The sequence below is a fragment of the Taeniopygia guttata genome, chromosome 2 (genome assembly GCF_048771995.1).
Source record: "Taeniopygia guttata chromosome 2, bTaeGut7.mat, whole genome shotgun sequence".
Classification (NCBI taxonomy): domain Eukaryota; kingdom Metazoa; phylum Chordata; class Aves; order Passeriformes; family Estrildidae; genus Taeniopygia; species Taeniopygia guttata.
In genome coordinates this window covers 138370277-138388974 of record NC_133026.1, presented here as the reverse complement: position 1 = coordinate 138388974, position 18698 = coordinate 138370277, and the positions used below count along the sequence as shown (strand labels likewise).

Below are 18698 nucleotides of genomic sequence, written 5' to 3'. Positions count from 1 at the left end.
AAAAGTAAACCTTAGTCTCACTTCAGAAAAATGGCATTTAGATTGTAATTGAGAAAATTTGGTCATAACAATACAAGCATTTTCCAGTGATGATCATATAGCTGGAATTGTGTCAAAAAAAAGGGCAGTGTTTCTTCAGTGTCAAGGGGACTTCTTTGTGTGAAGGCTCTAAAGATGTTATGGCCAGAGTAGGAAGCATTGCCTATCATTAAAGAAACATAATGCTTTCCTTTGAAAGGCTTTTTCAATTGCTTATGATTTCCGAGACTTTAAATCAGTTCTCCATGCTGGTTGCTTATTTTCTGCTGAACTGTCTGGGAAAGGTTTCATCAAAAGTCATTCAATCCTTTCAAAAAGAGTAACTGGGAGAAACTGCTTTGCCTATAGTGAAAAAATAATCCTGAATCCATATTGCCAAGCAGCTGGATGTTAACAAGGGAAAGGCAGGTACCTGACCACCTCTGAGTGATTGCCCCTCACCCAACACACAGAACTGTGGCATGTCCAGCAGCAGAGTGTAACTCCTTGATTACCTGAAGTCCCACACCCCTTAAACAAAAGTGATGAGTCAGTTAAAGCCTGACAACAGGGAAGATTAAAGCATGACACAAAGACTGTGAGAAGAGGCAGGGAAGAAACATCAGCAAGGCATGTGGGACGTGAAAACACTACAGAGAGGAGACTGAGACTGCATTAAAAGAAAATAAGAGATGGAGAAGAGGGGATGGCTGAACCAAGCGGGATGAGGAACTGTGAGTGCATGTGTTTGCATGCATGAGCATGTGTGTAAAGATAGCCCAGTCCTTGCAGAATCATAGAAGAAAAGGTAATGAACTGGGGAGAAAAAACAAGCCAGGAAGTATCTAGGAGATAACATGGAAATTTCATTAATCATTTTTCAGTTACTTCATACATATAATTAGTTTTGACAATTAGCTTCCAGCTTCTCACTGCTGAAAAATGTTTTTGGAGAGAGTCTGAGGAGCAGTAAGTTAAGGTAGAACCTCCTCAGCTGATTTGGGCATCTTTATTGTACCTACTTACTGCTCCCAAAACTGTGTATAGGAGCATGACCTGATTTTATCTCTTGTTCTCCCATTGCCTTATGAAGGACCAGGAGCCAACAGTGTTATTCATTTGTACCAAATAAAGCAAGTGTGTTTATACTAGGATATGCAAGTTCCACCTTTTCCAAGAAATCTTAATTTACCTGCCTTTATTTTCGACTATCATCTGGCCAATGAACTCCGCATTTTGGTGATGGAGCAAGGACTGAGTGTGCAGGGGAGGCTGTATCTCACAGGGGAACCTTGCCAGGGGAAGAAGTCTCAAGTTGCTTATAAGACAGCCTGTTGATCACATAATGAGCTCCTCACTTACTGCTCTGTTTCCAGCAGTGGCAAAAATAAATGCTGTTTAGGAAGGCCATGTGAGGCTGGTTATGTCCTTTTCCCTAATAAGCAGCATTCATAACTGATGTATTAGGCATAGTAGAGGGTATGCTCCTGTCTTATCCTTTTTAGCAGAAAGACACATTTATTTGTCTAATCCCTTTTTGAACATGCTAACACTGTCTGCCTCCACAAGCTCCTGTGTTGGCAAGCTCCAGAGGTTCACTACTGACTGTGTCAGCAGATATTTTATTTCTTTTAAACTGATCCTTTGGTAGTTGCCTCAAGTGTCCCCTAGATCCCATACAAGGTTCTTGTAAACAACAGTTACATGTTTGGTTTAAATTAACCAACATGTTCATAATTTGGTGAATCATCATTATCTCACTTCACTGTCTCCTTCACTCCTGAGTGGAGTCACAGTGTTTTCAGTCTTCATAAGGCAGCAGCTTCAACACCTTCAGCTATTTTTGCTGCCCTTTATAAGAACACACCACAGGGCTTTTTTGGAGTTTTGTTTGGTTGGTTTTTATGTAGAAGTAACATTACACCCTCTGTCCTGTTCCTAACAACTTTCTTATGAGTTCCAACATTTTACTGGAGTTTGTTTGCCATTGCATACTGAGCTTATGATTTCAGAGAACCATCAATAATGGCTCAGAGGTCTTTTTCCTAATAACTCTCAGTTCCAGGTCTAATGTGGATAATTTTTTCCTAGATGCATTGCCCCAGATTTATCTATATTAAAGTTCATCTGCCACCTTTGAGCCAACTCAGTTTGGTGATGTTTTCATGGCCTGCTCAGAATTTGACTATCTAAAAAGAATCAGGCCCAAACAATGCAATGACAGCGACTCCATGGTATGAGCTCGTTCAGTTGTCATTTTATATTAGTTGACCTCTTTAACTTTTATAACTCCTTAGGAAAAATAAAACTCTCCAAAACCTCCTTAAGGCTTGAAGACTAGCTTCTATTTCTCTAACCAACTGGAGATACAAGGATTTCAACCACAAATTATCTATAGAAGGCAATAAATCTAATTGTGTCTTGCAGGGAGAAGAGTGAGAATACTGTCTGCAGCTACTTGTTGCCATCACAAACAGGGATTTTGCATTGTATTTGTGTCCTGGGATTGTTCTTGATAAAGTTCGTAATGCAACCATAACAACAGAGGTATGAAATAATGTACAATGCTAAGTTGTTGCTATGTGTCCTTATAATAAAGAGATGAAAAGCAAGCGTGGTTCGTTCAGGTGCATCACCCGAGTTCGGGCGGGCAGCCGGCAGCGCAGCTCGGACGGGGCGGGGCGGGCGGTCCGGGGCGGTCCCGGCCGGGCAGCGCCGAGCGGCTCCGGCGCCGCGGCTCCATCTGCCGGCGGCGGCTGCGGCTCCGCTCCCTCCCCTTCGGGCCTCTCCTCTGAGCAAAGGCTCACTGGACACTCGGAATGGAGCTCTTCTCCTGCTATCCCTTCAGCCAGCCTGTAACTTGATTATAAGGTAGAAGAAGCTTTTCATCTTAGGAGCTTTATGTGACATTGTACCTTATATACCCTGCTCAGCATTGCTGACCCTAAACCATTCACAAGCTGTAAGTCAAGTCCTCCAAAATAATGAGTGCTGGATTTTTATCTTGAAATCTTCACGCTTTCTAAGCCTGCCGTGGCCATAAAGGCTGTTTGCCCCTTAAGAGCAGCAGCAACATATCCCAGCAGCAATTCACCCTAGCAGCAGGAGTTTTAGTAGAAATACCAAAGGACACAAGGCCAAGGAATTCCTAATTCCATTTGTTTCAAAGGTCAGCACTACTTAGTGCTGAAGAGAAATTCTGCTCTTACTTCCATTAGTGAAATTCCTCACTGGCAACTAGACCTCAAAAGAAGTTGCATTTGTATAACTAAAAGAACAATTTGGCTTCTTGTTCACCATTAAATTTTTCTCTGAAGTAACTCTTTTTTAAAGAACATTTGCTCCAGCTAAGACTCAGAGTTGTTGTTTGAAAATGTCATTATTTTTATTTTAATTTTTATTAATTTATTTAATTTATTTTTATTTTAGGTCAGTGGATAGATCTTGGACTTGGCCCAGAACAGCTGTCCCTGCTGTGGGTAGGTCAGGTCTATCTCAGATTATTCTGTACGAGTCCTCATACTTTCTGTCCCGCAGCTCATTCTAGGTCCATGGTGATGCATGAAAGTAGAAATGAAAGTAGAAGAAAACTATTCCTGCCCTTCTCTCAGTTCCTAGAGCTGGTAACAAATTGGAAAAGGGACCTGCAAACAACTCTCTTTCTCCTTTGCTCCTGAATTTTGAGTTTAAGTATCTAGTGATGGCTCACTTTGCCTCTTATTCCAACAATCCACAGCTCTAAGCTGGCCCTACAGGTTCCCCAGGGCTTTAGATCCCAGGCCAAGGTATTAACAGTTTGAAAAATGGGTATATTCAGGAGCAAAGTGCTGGATTTGATGCCAGACTTTATAGAGGAAGCAATTGTAGCCAAGTACTGAGCTCTTAGGCACCTTTTCTATCCGGTATGCCTCCTATCCCATTTCCCCTTTTGCCATAACTTTGTATTTTATCTTGGTGAAAACACCTCAAGACTGTCTATGCCCAGTGCTACTGAAGAGTGAATCATACTCCAATACACCACATTAGTTTTTTGAGTTGTCCAGCCTGTCTAGATCATGCTGCAGCTCTCTTTTTGCTTTCCAAAAATGGGTAAGAGGCAAGGAAAAAGGAAGAAGCTGTTTTAGGTCTTACAGAGGCATAGGGATGCAACCTAGCTGGGGTGTTCATCTGGACCCAGGAGTCTGGAAATACTTCCAGGCCATGAAGTTTTTGAGTAGTAAGACCTGTGATATCATTAATTACATTATTAAGTTATGCTAGAGTATGTTTTGCACTTTCAAAATAAAAATGAAAAGGTGGCTGTGATCCCTGTGTGACAAAACATGAGTCAGCAAATCTTCCACATTTCTATTTTACATGGAAATAAACCACTTTTTGCCCATTAGTTTGTTTGGTAAAGCTCACTGAATCCAAACCACTTGTAACAAAGTGATGTTAAAAGCCAATCATTGGTGGCACTGCAAGCAGAACTGCTCAAGCAGGCAATCAGATCACTGGGGAGTCCCAGCACCTCTGTACAGGGCAACACACTGTGGGAGGTCCCAGCTCTGCAGCAGGAGGAGTACAGAACCTCTAAGATCTCTTCCAAAGCCAAACTATTCTATTATGTTTTCTCAGGTTTGTTCTGATCTGCTGTTTATGTCACAGCACTGGTCCAATGACAGAAACCACACCTTGCTGAGACGACCAGGAAAAGGTGTTTGGATGAGATTAAAATCTGCAGTAGTTCTTTTAAGATTACTAATAATGTTGCAACCATAATCAAACCCTGTAGTGTTCAGTCCTTGCTTAAGAGCCTTTCTGTAGCCAGAGACAGTAACTCTGGACATAAGTGTATGAATATACTGTCCACACTCTCCAGAACATTTACTGACATTTGCAATTATCCCATGGCAAGACAGATGTTAAAACCACACCTAGACATAACCTAGTTTGATCACTATGTTCCCTTGAAAGATAACGTGACAGTTTAGTTGCCAAAACTTAGCTCAGGTTTCTGAACTGAAAGGTGCTGTGTCCTGGCAGGTTCCAGGCAGGTAGTATTTTGCTATCACCAAGAATTTAAGGCTCAAACATGTCATACAGCAGGAAGCATCAGAAACCTACAGGTTCCTGAGGACCTTTATCCTCTCTTAAGACTCAGAGGGTAGATAAGCACCTCAAACAGGAACTCAATATCTACTTACAATCGGATAACCAAAATTTGTTAGAACACCCGGAAACTATTATGTTGGAGTTAGGAATGCTGATTTGGCATTTTAAACCTCCCTTTGACTCAAAATCCTCCACAGTCATTCTACCTTTTAACCCCATGTGACTCGTTGCCAGAGTAACACCACCATGACTGAGACAGGAGTGAAGTCAGGTCACACAGGAGCCACACTACAGTGCTTCCTTCCAGCCCACAGTGGGCACCAAGAAACTCTCACTTGAGAAACCAGGTTTCCTCCTCCTGCTCCACAGATCTCCTGAGAGAGGCTTCTGGCAAGCAAGTTGTTCTTCAGTGTCTCCAGGTTTCCCACCTGTGAAATGGGAACAGCACTTACCTTCTTTACAGAAGCACCTTGAGGATAAATACAGTAAATTCTGAGCTGGTCAAGTTATAAGGGTGTTTAGATAAACACCAAAATTGAGCAAAAGAAGTTGGGAGAAATGAGAACAATTACGCTGAATTCAACTTTGTAAAAATAAATTAAATACTTTTCATTTCTGTTTACTAATTTTAGTACACAAGATTTGATTTTTCTTCTGTTTTTTTCTTTCTTTCTGGTTTTCTTTATGTCTAAAAAAGACTACTGTGTCATGACCAATTGTACAAATACAGCTAAGAAAGACAACGTGCTCTCACTTTCAAGTTTTTCTTTTTGTAAGACTGAAAAGAGCAATATTCTCTTTGCATCTCAGGCTGAGAACTAATGGTTCATTGTTATCTTTGGACACAAACCTGGGAAGCCTTTCTGTGCAGCTTGGCTCCTCCTGGCAGAGGAGGATGAAACACATCAGGACACTTTTGTTCAAACACCAATTTCACAGTGTTTAGATAAAAATGGGACAAACAAGTTTTTAAAGCTTTAAGCTCTCTTATTTTTTGAAATTCAGATGATGAAATTATAAATGTCAAAATTCTTTAAGGTTATAAAGCAAATGCAAAACTACAACGATTAGAGGAAGTGCAACAGGAGTCAGCATTGTCATGTGGCTTTGGAAGTGAAAGAGACAACACAGGTCTAGTGATTATCCAGTGGTTTTTCTTTTATTTTTGCGAAGGGCACAGGTTTGTGTAGTCACTGGTTCTGCCTCTGTCTTTTAAAAGCTGTGCTTTACAGCTGTGTTTTAAGGAAACACTTTACCGTAGCACAACTTTACTCACATCAGGAGTTATAACAAGTACACCCAGCCAGAGAGATCATGAGAAGCTGAACAGATTAATCCTGTAAAGATCAATAATCCTGCAGGACCTGTGTCACTTTGGGTTATTTCCAGACATTTAGCAAGGCAGCAGAAGCAAAGTCAGGACTTCAATGCTGTGCATATTTTCTGCCAAAATTCTAACAAAATTTTAGCTTTCTAACATGTGCACTTTCACTTCTCTTTAGAGAGAGAATAACTGCAATAACTATTGCTTATCTCTGCATCCTCTGGAGGAAAATCTCCTTTGAGGCTCCTTCTCTTTATTTACCAGCAGCAACCACACAGTGCTATCCAAAACACCATTAAATATTTTCTAAGAATAGGGACCTGCATGGTTCCTTAGATAGGGCTGCACTGCAGCTTCACATCAAGCTTTGTCTTGATCAAAACACTATTAAGTATCTGTGGTGCTGTTCCTTTCACCTTAAATGAATGGAGATAAATTATCTCCCTATGTTCCCCCCCACCCCTGCAATGCCTTCCAGTCATAGGCTTGGAGGAATTTTCTCACAAGGAAGAAAGATTTTTTAGAACCAGCTTGCACATTTTCCCTGGAATACCTATCACAAGGATTACATATTTTACTCATATCAGTATTTGCACACATCCAGCACGCACATACCATTTCTAAGTCACACCTACTTTTTTAGCTCCCAGTATAAAGCAATAAAAAATTAACTACTTCCTTTTTTTTTTTTTTTTTGAAAGAATATAATTGCATATCCTGTTTTGACTGTACATAGATCTTCCTCAAAGTACAGCAACACTCTTTAGTAACACAAAAATTGTATTCTTTCACTCCATTTTAGGTGTGAAAGTTGTTCTTCATTACTGTAGTTTTTACCTTTATCTGTTCTCTGTCCTTTGTTTGCCTTTGATACTTAAGAGGGAAAGTTCAGACTTTCCTCACTATGCAAACAGTTTCCATGCTACACTAACCGCACTCTGCTATCTGGACTTCCACCAGTAGATTAAGAGACTTGAATAGCACTCACCAGTCAAGGGTTTTACACCTCAGGTTTCAACGTGGAGGTTAGATACAAATGCCAACTAAGCTTGGACAGCTCTTTAATTGACTCCATGTGAAGGATTCATACTCTGTAGGTTTAAGTATGCAAAGCATTAAGATCTGCCCTCCATGATCTCAGCTGGCTGCAGAGACTGCAGCTGTGGCACACACAGGGGTGTGCAGGGCCCAGCCAGGTTGCAGGACACGGGATAAACCAAAGCAAAGATCAGCATCTGTTTGAAACGCTGTGATGTTGAAACAGTGACTTTACTCTCCTCACAATATCCACACAATGGCAAAGTAGCTGTGACACTAATTAAGAATACGTGAATCTAGCCCCAGTGCAACTGTGCCTTCTCATGGAATCTTAGCCTCAATTTTGTATGTCTACTATCAGGTGAGTCAGACTACCAAGGTAGTTTTTTTGATACTTTTCAAAGACAAAATTAATAACCAGACTACTGCCATAAATACATTAAGTAACTTTAATGCTGCTTAGCATAAGTCTTTGTTTTATATTTTCATCCATATACTCCAGTGTAAATGTATTTTGTACAATATGAAGTATTTTTAAAAGTATATGACTCTAGATAAAATGTTCACAAAAATTTTCAATGCAATGAGAGAATTAGGGAAAAAAAATCAGGCAGAGTACAAAATCTTAGAAAACAAGACAAATGACAACATCCCATTGTAGTAATTCAGGACGACCAAGTGGTTCCATAGGCAAAAGGGTGCCCCTCACTGCTCTGCCACCCACAAGAACCTGCCCTGGGTCAGCAGGGCACTGCTGAGGGTGGCTGCCCCTCAGAGATCCTTGTACCTGATGAGTTTGATAAAGTAACCTCCATGACAGACACCCTTGTTGGCTCAAGGAGAGGGAGTAGGCCTGGGAATGAAGGAAATCCTGTCTTCCCTTATGCAACCACTGCTGGTCTCTGCAGAATAATCAGGTGCACTGGCAAGCTGTAGTGAACAAGTTGTTTTACAAATAACAGGGAGCCTTTATTGTCCCAGATTATCTTTTTGGCACTATTCACAAAAGCAAAAATTATTTACTAGCAAATTAACAAAAAGATTCATTCACCATGTGCAAAATGACACGAGTCTCAGGGAGCAGAGCACAATGCTATAGTTTAGTTTTCCTAAATCAATTTCCTGTATATGATATTGCATGTCATCATACACCAGGATATTCAAGAGAGGCTCAATTAAACTTCATTCATGTGAAAAGCAAACTCCATAGTGGGCAGACCGTTTTGCATCCCACTGCTTTCAGCAAGATGTTGTATAGGCATCTATCCAAATAAGAACACCTTTACAACATTGCAGCTTTAGAATGCAACAAATAACACACTGCAAGAATTGAGGTCAGACATTATTCACTATTTGGTAACATTCCATTCAAATGATACTGACTCACATAATACCTAACAAATGCAGCACTTGAAGTAGCAAGAACAAAGCTGTACTCCAACAAAGTTAAACAGTGCAAAAATGCCTGTTAAACAAAAATATACCATGTATATACACACATAACACAAATGCACTGTTTTGTTTTGTAGTATAAATAGATCTGATTAAGCTAAATTCCTAAAACTAATAAACGACTGATTGGAAGTCCCAGCTGTCATCTAGTATGGAACACAGTAAGCTTTAAGGCTCAGGTGACCCTAACCAGACATAGCTAAAGAGAGTATAAAAAGATGTCACTGGATGGTTTCTTAAAATATTTTCTCTGTACATCAAAGTTAATAACATATATATACTAAGTTGGAATTTCAAAGTCAGCTTGGGCTCTGATCATGCAAAGGGCAGCACACAGAACACCCATGACCCTCCCAGGAGCCTCAAGGCTCTACCTGTGTGGAGTGCACTGCAACGCTGCAAAGCTCTTAATCCCAAGGTTTAGCAAGGGGGGAGCTTTTTAGCTGCCTGTGCAGTTAACATCTTGGCTTGGTTTCCATTTTCTTCCCCTTCTGGTGTAGCACTGGAGTTCTGTTGTCTTCTAATGACATATCTCTTTACCTCTAAACTCCCTAGTACCTTACAATGTACACTGTAAAAGTAATTATCAGAAATGGAAGAGATAGAAACTTTTTTTGTGTTGAAGAAATCCTGATTAGGGGTTACTTGCATTTAAAGAAGATTTTGAGCAGAAAAAAAAAGTCTTTTTAGAATTAAATTACAGTAAAACAGACAAGTAGCACTTAATTTGATCTGAAGTGGAACACGTGAACATTAACCTCTCTTCAGCTGTTATTTAGCCTCCATCTCCTTAATGCCAGGGCTGTGCTGCAACCATAACAAATAGCTGTTGCAAAGGCAAAAATCTAGAGAAGGAGCAGAGAAAAAAAAAAAAAAGTGAATCAAACATATTGTTCTACAATATTTTTCTATTCTAAATGAATACAGGAACACAAGTGATTCAAAAACGTACCTCTCCCAGTCAAAATGCTTAATAAGGTAAAGATAAGTTTAGGATTCTCTGAAGTTTTCTCGGGAACTTCTCTGTAATAACCCCAATAACCCCATTTTAGTACTACCTCCTGTTACTACTTTTCACTTGCTTGGTTCAGCAGACATTTAGAAATAGAATATGAAATAGAATTTCTGCATAAGTTATGGTGAAAGTAAATATGAGTATGTACTCTGTATTTCAGCTCACTTATCTAGACTGATCAAACATCAATCTCAGATGTTTCCAACAATGCCTTTACCTCAGCAAACATCAAAGAAGACATCCTTCTAAACAGCAAATCTTTTACTTGCAGAAACACAGAAACAACTCCAATCTGGCCTCCTTGACCAGACATCTAGCCATTAGAACAACTTCCCAGGAAATGCCAGGGAAGTTGCTCCTGCTTAAGAATTGAGTTGGACAGATTTTAACTGAAGGTCATGCCACAATGAAAGTGAATATGTAATGTACACTGGACAGACGAAATGAGAAACCTAATTTCTGAAAAAAAACATTTCTCATATTGTCATTGTGATATCAATGAATACTGTCTTTTTAAATATACCAATTCAATCATCCTTTGCTTTACATACCTGTGTTAATTTTACTAATTAACATTTTGAATAAATGCTATACCATAGAACCATCACCTGTTAAAACGAACATATATATTTCTAATCATGATCTATAAATGTCATCTTAAAAGACAGAATGCTAGCAACCTTTTTTCTTTTTGTCATGTGGCAGACAAGACTGTTTTAATGACATATTTTAAAGATTCAAAATTTTTTTCTGTATGTTTTGACTTCCTAAATATACACTTCTGCAAAAAATGCAAAGACTACATGTATCTCATTCACTGCTTTCCAGATACTCTTAATTAAGATACTGGAGCAAGTTACAAAAGCATCTTCTCTTCCTCTATCTTGACAGTGATTTGAGGGGCTTGAAGAACTGAATTCTCCCTTAAAAAATTTGTATGGAAGAACCATTAGAGTGGTTTCTTGGAGTGCCCAGTATTCTGTTGCCAGACAAAATGACTGCAGTGACCATATATTCAGTGGGATCTGAACACTCTAAACTAGGACTGAAGAGGTACACTTAGGGGTAGAATTTAAGATACTTGCTTCATATAAAGAACCTCCCTTAGTTCAGGCACAGCTGGACCACCACCTCTGTCCTTGTGCCAGATGTGCTCGAGTGTGTTACTGGGTGATGTGAGGAACTCTGGCTTTGGGACACTGACATACCCACTTCAGCTCTTCAGGGCCTGGCTTGCTAAAGCTAAAGGCTTCTCCTTTCTGTTCTGCTCTTGCAGACAGAGTCTGGACCTCACACCTCTAGTCCATCTGTTTTTATGCTAAGATGAACTGAAAGTGCTTACTGTGCAAAAGTTGCACAAATGGTGCACAGAGTCTTAAGGACCACAGACAACCACAGAGGGTTTAGAAGCCTAATAAATATATACAGTTCCCTGGTATGAAAATCTCTGGATAAAAAATTAAGAGCAGTGATTTCAGTTTTTAAAATTAAGCCTGACACACCTCTACTTATCCCTGAAGGGTCCAGCCAGGATAAAAACTAAAGTCTGATACATTTGCTGATTTGGCTATGCGCACCCACATCACTAAAAACATTGATTCAGTGATGATGCAACTACAGTGAGAAAAATGCAGTCTGAGCTTAGGCTATCAAGAAAAGCACTCTAATAATTGCAATAAGAGACAGCAGGGTCCTGATGTAGTAAGTACATATATGAGCCTCACAAAGACCTAGTCCAATTTTTTTTATCTCCATGGCATGTTCAGGACTATCTAAATGGTATAAAAAAAGCAACTAAAATTTTGAGCACAGGTATAAATTTCATACCATATCCTTTGATAAAGGCTCAGTTGTTCACTTTCTTCTAATAACCAAAACTGTTTTTACAAAACACCTTGCCTAAAAATTATAAGCTGTAGTGATTATATATTTAAAACACTACAGTGAAGAGTATGAATCCTACACTATACTGAAGAGTAAGTAGCTATCCCATAAGCATTAGCTTGTACCAATATTTTTGCATGTTTCTGGCTAGACACTACTTGCTGCTGTCAAAGGCAATTCTTTCTCTCACATCTCCTCTTTCTATTCCAGTTTGTTGTTAAATTCCCAAGTTGAATGGCTGGCTACAAGTGCTTGCTACAGACTTCTTCTCCCCTGATACAAATATACAGAACACATACCGAGGCTGCTATGCTTATGTTATATTCACGACCACTTAGAATAGTCTCTTGAGTGGTGGAGTTGAATTTGCGGGGAAAGTAATGCAGAGATGTAGTTGCTGCTTGCAGTAGAAATGCTCCAAAATAAAAGACAAAAGTAGCTCCATGGAAAATAAAATCCTAAAAAGCAAATAACAGAATTAGTCTGGGCTCCAATACATATCTAGTTCTTCTCATCTCAGTATAAATGAAATCCAACACTGAAACATGAAACAAGAACTGATAGCACTAACTTGAGATAAGCAGTGTTAAGTCCATCTGACAGTTTAACCTGGATGTGTTTTCACAGCCTTCTTGCAATTACAAGCAACTCCCTAACATTATTAGTGATAAAGAGCAGCTCTCCCTCTCCCTAGATCTTATACTCTTTCAAATTAAGAGGCACATGCTCATCTTTATATACACATGCTGACATTTTAGACCACTTTTAAGTTAGTGGTGTTTACAGAAATCTCCCTTCAGACAGATAAAGAAGAAGATATATATAGGCCAACTTGATCACAATTCAAGCAGTACAGTACAATCTTGCAGTCCCATAAGTCCCTTCTCAACTATAATCAAAGCTTCAAAAATCTTCCCTCCAGGCTTAAATTTTGCTTCTCTAAATGCCCAGAAAGAACTCGGCTTTGACCCAACTGAAATGTCCAATGTCCCAATACAAAGAGATTCAAGAATTGAGGTATTTCCACAACTGTCTCCGACTTGGCTCTACCCAATAGTCAGTAAACTGACAGCTCTTCATGATATTGTGGAATAAAATGTCCAAGACTTGTGTGGACAGGTTTTAGGATTTACTTCAAATATACTTCTCTCCTGGGCCTCTCCAGGAAATTCCTTCCTCTATGATGAATGCTAACTGAATATAAGGTTTAAACACCTAACTTTCATTTCTGGATTCCATTACTAACACACATATAAAAGGTCTGGTGCCTTTGCAGGCCCTAGTTCAGAGCCCAGTGTTCCACCAGCAAGATCTAAGGCATGTTCCAGTACAGTTTAAAATGTCTAAAGTATTCTTCCAACATCTCCTTCTGTTACTCGGTCTGAAAAGCTGACATTTGCACTGCACTCAATTTTTAATCCATACAACATATACTTTGTGCCTATACCTGTGAAGGTCTGCAAAAGCCTCAGAGACAATTTTTAACATATATGCAAGTACATGTATGCTTTATGAGACCTATGATATGCAGTCTAACTCCACTATCTTTATCACCTTTAACTTCACTCGAGTGCAGGGGACTATCAGTATGCCTAGAGTGAGAACCCAGGATACTTTACATGTGCCCAGCAGACAGCACTCACCTGCACTAGAAATTACTGTGCAACATCCTTACCTGCTGCCTGCCTGAGAGCAGTGAGAATGTGCTGCACTACACTGTCCAGAGAAATGCATTTTCTTCATAGATGTGAGATTTTCTTTTAATTGAAAGAATCTTCTTTTCAAACTCATTACTTGTTCCATATTTGATGCAGGTAAAGCTACTTAAAGCACACCCTAGTCAATTTTGATAAGTTATGATATAAGCTGCTACTACAGCTCCCCATTCCACTTGGATCAGGACTGACTGCATACAGGAGAGACTCTTTCATCTCCTTCATTCTCCTGCCTAACCCTCTAATTTCCTTCTTCTGGCAACAATTACAGTGAAGCTCTGTAGCATCAGTAAGGTTTCACATTTACATGGTTACAGTTCCTGTGACCAAAATCCCCAAGACCTTATGAAGGATCTTTTTTTGCATTTTAGTAATTGTTATCATAGTGCCTAACTCTCCCTTGCTCCTGCACTTGTATAATCATTGAAACCTCACACAAAGTAGATGGAAAATACTATCAGAGCAGCATAATAATTTAGTTCTCATCTAATTTTGTAAATGATTGTGTTGTGAGTCAGGCTGCAAAGGGCAGTACTTGTCATACCATCTGGTTTAATACACTGATGTACTGAGCTATGGAGCTCCATAAGGTCCATCTTTTCCAGTGTGTACCATCTTATTTTTTAAATATCTCTATTAATATGAGCAGATATATTTTCAGTGTAAAGCATTACTAAATCCAGGACTGCATTTATAGTAATAAAAATAGTTTTAGTGTTTCCAGCAATTAATTATTTATTTACAACAGAAGGTAAAAAATCCCAACTTGTCAAGTGTTGATAAAGAGTTTAGTGTCAACAAGTTACAAAACATTTCGGTACCTGAAAATAGTGGTAAAGTGTCTTCTCTTATTTTTGTTGACAGGTGGAAGGGGCGGGGTTTCAGCTACCAAGTTAAAATTATTCCCTCTTCATTTATTTAAGATGTTGACTGAGTTATGACAGCTTTTTGGATAAAGTTACAGATGCAGTTTTTATAAAAGTCATGTATCCATTTCCTGATATAGAAAATTTTCCAACAATTTATTATATTCAAGGGACAAAATTAACTTTACAACAAACTGCCAGCATCAAGTAGCCAATGCGAAACACACACACACAATTGTTATAAGATGAAATTTGTATAGCATTTTCAATCTATAAAAGGCTTGGTCCTTACCCAGCAACTCTTAAATAGATGCATGATTGTAAACTGGCAAACAGTTTCAATGAAACCCAGGACACTATTAATTTACTTCAGTTATGCTCAAGGGCTTTGTTGCATCATAATTTGTGAGGATGTTGCAGCATAAATCCCTGTAAAGGTCTATGATTGTAACTGATTATTAGCCTAATTACTGCCTGTATTGTGCTGGAAAGCTGATGCAGTATGTATGTTTATTCACTATCAAAGTGCTAAAGTTTGTTTTTTAATAGAATCCAGTCTATTAGCACTGATGGGCTTTGATTTATCAGAGCTCCAAACTCATAAGCTTTATGATTTGCTTTAAATAACTTCTGTTTTAAGGGCCTATCCATAAATTACCTGAACAGGAACAGTTCCTGATACTGAAGCTTGCAATTCCAGCTATGATCAAGGGAACTGTCAATAGGAAAACTAAGCTGCCCAGGAGCAAAGTGGAGGTGATCAGCAGTTACAGGCAGACATACTTCAGTAGTTTAGAAGTTGCAGTCCTTTTGGAAGAATTTTTTTTACTATTAACTTCCAGTTATATAAGAGAGTGTGATATAGTCTCATGCTTAACTACTTGAGTATTAAAAACTCAAAGTAAAAAGCAGTTAATGACAACAAAGGAGCATGTAAATTACCAGTCAATAACCTGAGGTAGCCATGTGGTTGGCAAAAAACTAATACAAAAAACTTCCTTTTTTTAACAGGACGCTATAGTCTTTGAGATTGCTGGCACAAACCATAACAATCAATTACAGCAAGATTCAGGCTCTGTCTTCAAAATTAAAAGCTCAAAGAATACTTGTATCTGTAGTCTCACCAAACTCCCTCTAAGAAATATGAAGACATTAAGTCTCCTAATAAGATGTTAAGATATATCACAGTGCAGGTTATGATGTCTTTTACCACCTAAGGTCTAACAGCCACTCACCATTGCTGCCCTAGCTTTGAAGAATTGACCCAAAAGTCACCAGTAGACTTTCTTAGGAACTGGAGGGGATATTTTGGGTGCTGAAGTCCAGACTGTGCTATCTCCAACAACCACATCACACAGCATGTTCACAAATGCATCCTTTCCTTTATAATATCTGATATGTCTTTCTACATCTCATTATTCATGAGGTGTTACTACCACTTCTCTAATAGTCAGAAAGTATTTTCTGATTCCCAGTGCACAATAATTCCTGGCCATTTAAACCAATTTCTTGCTACGCCTTTTAAGTTAGTGCTCTTCCTGCTGCTCATACATTTTATGTGCTCAGAGAGGACAAGTGTACTCCATCAAACAGCTTCAAAAGCTCCTTCAGCCTCCATCATAAAACAGTTTCCTCTGCCACCTCTGTAATCCTGTTCTTTTTCTGGTTTTGAATTCCTGTTTGAAAAACTTCATGCTAAAGCAGAAAGCCAGGTGCTAAGACTTAGGATCAACACTTCTCATTAAATAATTTTCAGTTTATAAAACAAAGGGAATCCTTAAATAAATGAAAAATCTTACCGCCTGGTTCCAGTTGACAGCAATTCTATTTGCATAACCAAAGAGGAACACAGAGAGGAAGACAATGGAGAGGAACCACGCTGTCACTGCCACAAACATTACCCATCCCTGCAGCAGTGCCAGTGGAATCTGGGTAGAGGCGACCAAAATCCAGACTATTGTTCCAAACAGCTGCAAGGAAAGGAATACAGAGAATAAACTGGATAGATTTTACTCAGTCCTTCCTGCCTAAGAACTGATATCACACATTAATATCATCGGATGACTCTTAGGAACCAAGAAGAAACACTTCAAAAGTACTCAGAGAGCCCAAGTCCTCCTCTCAGAAGCCACTCTAAAATTCCTAAAAGCTCTTAAAAGAGTCTTGAAAATGGGATTTACAAACCCAGGTGACTTGTGTCCTGCTGCTGAAAATTTTATCCTTACTGTAATTTTTGGTAAAATATAAGAAATGTGAAAACACAGTTCACACACACACACAAATCTCTCTCTAAATACACAAATTAGCACAAAAAGGATGTACTTCTACTACTTTGGATTCAATCTCATATTGTTTTGCTTTGAAGTCCTAATCAGATGAGATACAGAAATCAGATAAAAAGACACAATTTTTCAATATATTTGTAATACCAAGCTGAAAGAGGACAGAAAGCATTAAAGCAAAAGAAAAAATCCTAGAATAGAGAATAAGGTGACTTGTAAAGTATGCTGTAAAGACTAAAAAAATATAGAACTTTCAAGAGTTATCATAACTTGGAGAAGAATTCAGCGGTGCAATTTCATTTCAACAGACTTCTCACAGCAAATGAGTGGTAGGGACACTGTGCTAGGGATGGCCTGATGGAGAATTTACTCACTCTAAGGCTTCCCTGGCTTAATAAACTCTTGGCCTAAGGAACACTACTATTTCTTCCTGCAAATCCTGCCTCTTAATAAAAAAGCATAAATAGATGACAATTATTATTCACTCCAAGTATGTTTGCTTATGACAGAAAGATTGACCTGATGAATAGTGTCAACTAAAATATATTTCCAAGCGCAAGTTACTTCTTTCCTGTTTGAATTCTACAGATTTACAAACCAGGAAGTCAGAGGTTACATTTTCAGATTCAGATAGCTTTCTTTTATAGCACAGTTGGATAAAAGATACCATTCAAAAGATGCCTGCTACAAAATTAGTTGGTTCCTCTCTGGTGTTACACTGCAGCAGCACATATGTAAAGATGCATTGCTAGTCTCAGTTCAAAGCTCCCATGGGTTTATGTATTACTGTTCAAGTTGTTCTCTAGGGTTCCTTTTTTAGCTGTGAAGAACCAAACTTTCTCTAGTTTCATAAGACTGCAGGTGCAAGTCTGTTACTTGGTGACCAGAGAGTGATGGGCAGTGAGGAAGCAAAAGGGATAGCAGAAAGTGTCTGTTAAACAAAAAACAGACACATTAAATGTTTTCAGTATTTTCAATGTGCAGACTTGCAGGGCTCCTTAAAAATAAATTTAGAACTGCACTGTAGAGACTGCTAATCTCAGCACCCGCTGTTGTGCTACTTCCCTCACACTACACCTGTCCACTACAGCTTGCCTGTCAGATGTACAATTGGTTGGCCAACTGAATTAACCTTTTGTCCCTACTGCCTCTGGGCCTGATTTAGTGCCCGGACTTGTGTTTCAAGTTTCAGCTTGCTCCTTGCTCAGGTACAATTTTACAGTTTGTGAGGTGGGATCCAGCTCACAGTCTGGGACCCAAGCAGTATTCTGCTCTGACCATACGAAAAAAAAATAAATTAATAAAGTCAGAGGAGTTCTACCAAACTTTTTTGCTTTTCATCGCCCATTTATCAGTGGCACCCCAGAGCGCCATATCCAAGCTCAGCTCAAAGGTCCTCAGCCCTGTGTACACCTGCGAGGTCCAACACACACATGACATTGAACACACTGTAGGAGTTTGCAGAGGACGCGTAACAGGCGCGCAGACGGAACCCGGTGTAACTCTCCGTGGTGCCTTTTTGGATCGGGGCTGAGCGTGGCTCAAAGCCCCGGACAGCTGAAGGAGCCCCACGAAACCCATCTGCGTGCGGGCCGCGGCAGAGGGGAGCGGAGCGGGCGGGCGGAGCGCGGGGCCGCGGCCGCAGAGCCCCGGCCCGGCCCCGCACCTGCCCCTGCCCTGCCCCGCTCACAAGATGGCAGGCGAGCAGCGCGGCAGGCCCGCGGCGCTCCCCACCCCGGCCCTGCACTCACGATCTCCAGGAAGATGACGGCTCCCGAGAAGGTGCGCAGGATCTCCAGGCCGGAGGGCAGCGTGACCCGCGGAGGCGGGAAGTAGGGAGCGGGGTTGGGAGGCGGCGGCATGGACGAGGCTCCCCTGGGCAACATGTTGCTGCGGCGGCGACGGCCGTGCCGAGCGCGGCCAGGTGGGCGAGGAGGCGGCGGTGAGGGCGGGCGCAGGTGCGGGCGGGCCGGGGCCGCTCCGCGCCTCCCCCGGCCCGGCCCGGCCCGG

At 40.1% G+C, this 18698-nt stretch overlaps 1 protein-coding gene across 1 annotated transcript; it reads right to left on the bottom strand.

The window, feature by feature from the left end:
* Nucleotides 1-7909: 7909 nt before the first annotated feature.
* Nucleotides 7910-18684, bottom strand: MAL2 (mal, T cell differentiation protein 2). Its single transcript, XM_030266597.4, has 4 exons — nucleotides 18440-18684; nucleotides 16206-16376; nucleotides 12125-12283; nucleotides 7910-9771 (listed from the first exon to the last, which is right to left on the bottom strand). The coding sequence occupies exons 1-4, from the start codon at nucleotides 18572-18574 to the stop codon at nucleotides 9691-9693; spliced, it is 546 nt and encodes a 181-aa protein (XP_030122457.3). The 5' UTR covers nucleotides 18575-18684; the 3' UTR covers nucleotides 7910-9690.
* Nucleotides 18685-18698: the final 14 nt, after the last annotated feature.